Below are 7115 nucleotides of genomic sequence, written 5' to 3' on the forward strand. Positions count from 1 at the left end.
AGAGTGTGAAACACTGAGTCAATTTCAGTGTATAAGTTGAAAAGCCTATGTAAGCTGTGGGAGATTTGATTTTTTTGACACATTAAAAATTTAAAAATGCTAATATAATAGCTTAAAATATATATATCTTTTTAAGGTGGCAATCCTTATTCCTTTTCGGAATCGCCATGAGCATCTTCCAATTTTTTTCCGTCATCTAATACCGATGTTGCAGAAGCAGCGACTGGAATTTGCCTTCTATGTTGTTGAACAGGTAACAGCATTTGCTTGAAAAGTGACTCTTCAAGATTCCTTACTAAGGGAGATTTGATAGTGTTATCAAGATTTGGATGGATCAAGAATTAAAAAATTGTTACTCTGCTGTTCTAATCCTTTGAATGAAAAAAAAAAAGTACATCACTATTTCCCAGTCTAAGCAGTGGCCAGATACATGTTGTTTTTCTTCAAATATGAGTTGATATTTTATAGTTGATAACATGTCCTCTTTGTATCTGTTGTCTTTGTAAGTTTCCAAGGGGGGGGGGAGTTCTATGTGTAGAGATTTGGAAATGGTCATTTACAGAAAGTCATTTTACAGTATGTGGTCCCTGAAATCCAGTTGAAGGCAATAGTATTAGAATGTATACTGTCCAGTTAATATATGTGAAATATAATGGAGGCATTAATGGTATAAAATTACCAACTAGTACCTTGGCTAGGAGTCCTTTAGAAAACAGAGTAATGGATATAGAAGAAAAAAACCCACTTAAATAAAAACAATGTTTCTACAAGCTGCAATCAAGGATTGGAGTAGTTCAGATGGGTAGTGTAAGGAATTTGCACCATTGTTAGCTGTAGTAGATAGCTAGATCCCGAAAGAAATTACGGGACTTATTTTCCATAGTTTATGTAATGTAATATTTTCAGATGACCAAGTGAAAATACTGCAGAAAACAAAAAGATTCTCTAAACCATCATTTAAAAACAAGGCATGTAAGATGCATTTGCTATATCAAAAAGTCTTGTGTTGTTTGTTCAAAAAAAGACATGAGATTTAAATTGTACTGGAAATAAAAATTATTTTAATCTGACTTTATTGAAGTTCTAAGAGACTGGAAGTTCTACTATAAGGTTAATTATACATATGTAACCAAGTTGTAGGCATTTTCACAGCATTGGAATTTTTTCAGTAGTTAACTGTTTTAACAAGAAACAAAACTTAGTATTTGTTTCTTAGTTTGTATCAGTATTTCTTTAACTCAAAATGTCATTACTCCAGATCCACCCATATTTTGATACTTGAGATTTACCAGCGCTGCAAGTTGCTACGGCTGTTAAGTTTTGTGTAAAAGTGGAGAATGTCTAGACTTCTTAAATCACAAAATACAGTTGATGTAGTTGGTGCTAACAAGAGCTATTGCTCTGCTTAGCTAGTGGCATAACGGGTATCTTTATAATTTTTTTTTTTTAATGTGATAGAGGGTGTATTTCTCATATTGAAATTTTGTCTCTTGATTCTTATGATGTATCCTTTGTTTTCTGTTTTTAAGACAGGTACACAACCTTTTAATCGTGCAATGCTCTTTAATGTTGGCTTTAAAGAGGCTATGAAGGATGCTGTCTGGGACTGCATAATATTTCATGATGTGGATCACTTACCCGAAAATGACCGAAATTATTATGGATGTGGAGAAATGCCACGCCATTTTGCAGCAAAGCTTGACAAATACATGTACATGTAAGTAATTAGCTTTATTCATGTTTTTTCTTAAAGACCCAGAAATGTTCTTGAAATGTACATGATTTTTGTGACAGTATGTATGGTAGGTGAAACCAATAAATCAGCCTCCTACTATGCTTTTTACATAAATGAATATATAGTTATTAAACGAAAGATTTAAGTTTAGTGTCTATATTTGATATGTTGCTTATTTGAAGATATAATTATTGCAGTGAGGTTAATCTTGAAAAAAAAAAAAGGCTATGTTTGTCATGGAGGAAAAACTTACCTTGCGTATTAGAAATTGTTTCTGGGTATGTGAGCCTTTGCAGTGGCTGTTAACAAAGGGAAGCAGATAATCTGTAGCAAAATACCGCAGGAAAAATATCTTACTTAATTTTCTCACAAATGTACATTTTTTCCTGCTTTGTACTGCTTTTTAAACAGAAGATTTTCTTACTGCTTGACCATTTTATATCTTGTATTCAGTTTCTATTGAAATTTCATGTATGTAGTGGATCCTGCAGTTTTGTTACCTCCTTTCCTTCTGCCATTTTACATTAAGGATGTTTCACTGCCTTTTTAACACTGCTGTCTCATGACACTCTTCTAATCACTTCACATAAAGCTGTAGCTTATTTCTTGCTACATGTATGTGTTTGCCATCCTGAAACTTTATTTGTGAGTTTGATCAACTTGACAACCTGGTCAACCTGACAGATCAAAAGCAATGCATTGAAAACATGACTGTGTGTTTGGAACTTCAGTTTGTCAGACAGTTAGCAGTCAACCGTTTAAAGATTTTACATGTATTTGAAAAGATATAAATATATAAGATATTTCATCTTTCTTTATATGTATTTATAAAATACATATACATATATATGTTTATAAAATATCTAAATACAGATTAAATTTAGAAAATAAGTTTATGAAATACATATATTCCACTTCTGTATGTTAATGCCACCGATCTGTGAACCAGTTTACCTTGGTGAATGCATTCAACATCTGTTCATGTCCTTAGTTTGGGGGGGGGCGGGGGGGTGTGTGTGTGTGTGTGTGCGTGTTTGTTTTTTTGAAAGGTGTTGCTCAAAAAGAGGTCTGCCTGTCTATGTTCAGCTAGTAATACAGAATTTCTTTTGCTTTCAGTCTTCCATACAATGAATTCTTTGGTGGTGTAAGTGGACTGACAGTGGAACAATTCAAGAAGATCAATGGGTTTCCAAATGCCTTTTGGGGATGGGGTGGAGAAGATGATGATCTTTGGAACCGGTGAGTGTTCAGTGCTTATATGTTTTTAAAAATTTGTTTTAAATGAACAAATTCTAACATTTCTAAAGAGTTCACTTTAGAAGTATCAGAACATACAATTTGAAGGGATAAGTATGGTGTTCTTTTTTTATATCCTAGGGACAATTAACAGGCTTTTGAGGTACAGGTCTTGTAACAAGTAACAAGATCTAACAAGGGAGAACATTATTAAGCATACTTAGTCTCATTCTCTCTAGTCTTCTGTGTGTTACTTTTTAATTTTAATTTACATTTCTCTTGCTGCTGGCATTATGGAATGCCATTTCACAGGTATGTAAAATAAGCATGAATTTAAGTATCTTTTGTATCTTAGGAGCAGTGTTTGAGAGAGAGGTTAATTTGTGACTATATTGATAGTCGCAAATTGAGCAATGTGCAGCAATGCTCTTTGTGTAACTAACTGCTCACAGAAAGCAGCTGTAATATGTTCCATTTGAGCTGTTGAAACAGTGTCTGCATGAGTAGATATATAAAGAGAACTTTTAAAGTAAGAGTTTGTATGTTTTATTCTTTTTCCTTACTATTTTCATGTTTTTATGCTGTTGTACTAGAACAAAGCACGGAAATACTAAATACGAAACTATTATGATGTCACATTTCATTGGTTTTGCCAGCTTTTTCAGTTGTTGGGTTAGGAGTGGTTTGGGTTTTTTAGTGAGAGAATTTCAGTGAACATAAAGACTTAGCTTTAAAAGATTTGATGCATATCTTTCACTTTTGCTGTAACTTGTAAAAGCATCTTTTTAATACTCTTCATACAAATGTTTCTGTATTAACCTGTAGGGTTCACTATGCTGGATACAATGTAACAAGACCAGAGGGAGACTTAGGGAAGTACAAATCCATTCCTCATCATCACAGAGGTGAAGTCCAATTTTTAGGACGGTAAGAAAAACAGAACTGTTCAGATACTACAGCTAAAGATGTAATTTTTTTTCTTACATGCAAATCTTCCACACATACAAATAAGCAGTCAGTGCTGTGTTATACTCTTTTTAGCGTTAAACTTTGTGTATTCTTTAATGTACTATGTTTGTTGTTCAGATATTTCTTACTTAACCATGAAAGAGACTGAGTTTGTGTGTCAGAAGATATTATCATCAAATAGTTTGGGCATTAGTGCTGACATGCCTCCATTAGTTGGTTAATTCAGATATTCTGCAAAAGGAAGTAGTACAGCTAGGGGAAATGACTCCTGCATGAAAATAGACTTCAAAACTCCTCAAGGATTGTTTTTTTTCCATTGTATTTCATTCATTTCTGAGACACAGGTATTCTCATTTCCTGCTTACACTGACAGGAGCTCTTTCTTTTGGAGTTCCTTTATTTTGCTACTTTAACTGGCCAGTAGGTTCTGGCTGTCCTAGGTTGGAATAGCAACCAGAATGCAGCAGATGAGCTACACCTAAAAATTAGAATGTGAAATGCACAATAAAGGGTTAATGGTATGTGTTTTTCAGATAATAGAAATACTGCTCAATTCTATTATCAATGGGGATGTCTTTTTCTGGCAACATCTTTATTTTCTGGTTTATTCATAATTTTTTAATAGACATGTATAGTAGACATAAGTAAATATGTGATATGAAACTAAAATGTGTATGTCAGTAATCTGGAGAAGAGGAATTGGTGTTTTAATCACCTCAAATATTGATGTTTGCAAATGCGGGAGTCTTAAATTAAAATAAAAAAAATTCAGACATTTAAATGTATAATCATGAACAATGAAGGTTCCTAAATCTCTGAGCTCTGTAGTTGAGTTTTATGAAGAAATTGAATGTTCTCTAAAATCAGTTCAGTTTGTGACCATATAGTATACATATTAAATGCCTTCTTTGTTATTTAGTCTTAATGTTAACTTGTGTATGTAAACATAAAATCTAAGTGTATTAAAAAGCAGAAAGTGACTTGCTTTTCAACCTTAGGTAGGTAATTTTAAAGGTCTGAGAGGTAGTTTCAGAATTTAAAGCATATTTCAAAATGAAGTGGCTGTCTACATCATCATGTCTAACATCAGTTGAATTGTTTCTTGCAAATCTTTCTCATGTTTTCTTCTTCCAACTCTCTCTGCAGATACAAACTCCTGAGGTATTCCAGAGAACGTCAGTATATTGATGGGTTGAACAATTTAATATATACTCCTAAAATACTTGTCAGTAGATTGTACAAAAATATAACTGTTAATCTCATACCAGAACTTGCTCCTGTTAGAGACTATTGATGGAAGTGGAATTACAAACTACCATACCAGAATAAACTTTGACACTGGAAGCTAGTAATAGACACTGTAAAACAAAACAAAACCCAACAAACAGCAGCTTAGAATTAGAGATTTTTGACCATTTGATGATACATATTTGGGATGAGAAGTACAGTGATTGTATGTACCGTGCATTTCATTCTGAAAGAAAAGCCAGCAGCTACCACACAGATGTTTACAGCATGAGACTACTGTTCAAGCCTTCATTCTTCATATTCTCTATCTTAACCACTCAACTAAATAAACTGCAGAAAATAGACTTGTAGCTCCTGTGGAAGTAGGGACAGAGCCTGCTTCTTCCAGGAATTTTTTTATACTAAATTGCCCCCACCTCGTATTTAAATGAATGCTTTTGTTTCTTTTTAAAATGTGATTTGTAAATATGTGATGTAAATTACTGTGTGTACATTGCTTTTAAATTGCTCAATATTTTATGCTTCAGTATGTATTTGAGTGTGTTCTTGTTTGAATTCTATAGGAATGTTTTTACTAGCATGAAAGAACAAGTGTAAAATGTATGTATGCTTAAAAAAAGGTTATACCTTATGTGAAATGAAGGAAATATTAATTGTTGGCCAGCTATGACTGTAAACTGTTATACTAGTTTTGAGCTCTAGGCCTCCTGCATATCTACATAGAAAAATCAGTATATGAACTTGCTAGAAAGAAAGCTTTTAATTTTATTTATTGCCAGCAAAATTGTATGATACCCTGCCTGCCATCAAAATCCTATTTATATGCATATTGCATGCGTATTACAGAAAATCTTGAGGTTGTTGCGTATTATGATCTACAGGAACTCTTAACTGTTTCCAGGTGTGCCACTAGTGTCAATGTCAGGGATTTTATTGCCTAAAACAATGTGTCTGGGTGCATACAGTATTTTGGTATCATTCCTTTTTTTTTTTTTTTCATTAAATCAGCACTTTTATTCCTCCAAAATCAGAAGAGCCAAAAATGTATCTTCATTGGAAGGATATTAAAGTTAGATTTTTAAGAAAATAGTAAAACATAGTTCTAATAGCTCTAATGCTTACAGTGTGGGATTTTCAGAACCACGGTGTTGGTCAAACTGTTCCCATGGTGATGATGGCACAAGCGGAACTGAAAGAAGGCCAATCCCAAGTGCTTTTTAAAATTCCACCCGTAATATATTAATCAATATAGCTATTTAAGGGCCTATTCTGGTAGAGTGCTGAGTGCTTCTATGATGCACTAAGTATCCTCAAGTCGATGACTTTCAATGAGATTGAGGTTGCGCAGTCCCACTAAGGATGGGTCCTGTCTGTTTCTCTATTTTTGTGGTGTTATGTGTATGAGTAACTAGCCTCTTTCCTTGGCTTATAATGAAAAACAGATCTTATTTTCTGTTTGCTTGTAATGTTATGCTACCTAAAGGTATCCCACTGCTAAGCATTATTATCTGTTCCCAGTATTTTTTTACATCTCATGTTAATACTGAGGAAAAGGACCGGATTGTTTATTTTCTATGTTAATGCAAAGATATAAACAGAGATCTACTTAGCTGTTTTGTTTGTCACAGTTACTCAACTCTTTAGGAACCAAAGACTGATTTCTGCTCCCATGAAGAATGGAAAGCAGTATATACTAAGGATTGTTTATCCATAGAGTGTTCTGTAAGAGTGTTGACAAATACTGACTTAAACTCATTGCTACGCATTGGTTTCCTGAACTGCTGCCACAGATGGTGTGGTGCTTTGTATATTCGAGTTTGTTTGCCATAAACACTTTTTATTTCTTTGACATCCCAGCAGCAAACTTTGCCCTTAGCCATTCTTCAGTAAAGTTATGAGCTTAGTTGTAGACATCGTATTTAGTAGA

General features: G+C 33.6%; 1 protein-coding gene across 1 annotated transcript in view; it reads left to right on the plus strand.

Annotated features, from left to right (window-relative positions):
* Window positions 1-5826, plus strand: part of B4GALT6 (UDP-Gal:betaGlcNAc beta 1,4- galactosyltransferase, polypeptide 6) — a gene marked incomplete at its 5' end in the record, with an annotated part of 27897 nt that extends 22071 nt beyond the window's left edge. Inside the window, 5 exons of the mRNA XM_010180431.1 lie at window positions 137-253; window positions 1530-1717; window positions 2852-2974; window positions 3797-3898; window positions 5087-5826. Of these exons, the coding sequence (XP_010178733.1) occupies window positions 137-253; window positions 1530-1717; window positions 2852-2974; window positions 3797-3898; window positions 5087-5234 (678 nt within the window). The remainder of the gene's footprint in view (window positions 1-136; window positions 254-1529; window positions 1718-2851; window positions 2975-3796; window positions 3899-5086) is intronic.
* Between the last annotated feature and the right edge of the window lie 1289 nt (window positions 5827-7115).

Source organism: Mesitornis unicolor, unplaced genomic scaffold, assembly GCF_000695765.1.
Source record: "Mesitornis unicolor isolate BGI_N332 unplaced genomic scaffold, ASM69576v1 scaffold9943, whole genome shotgun sequence".
NCBI classification, from domain to species: Eukaryota; Metazoa; Chordata; class Aves; order Mesitornithiformes; family Mesitornithidae; genus Mesitornis; species Mesitornis unicolor.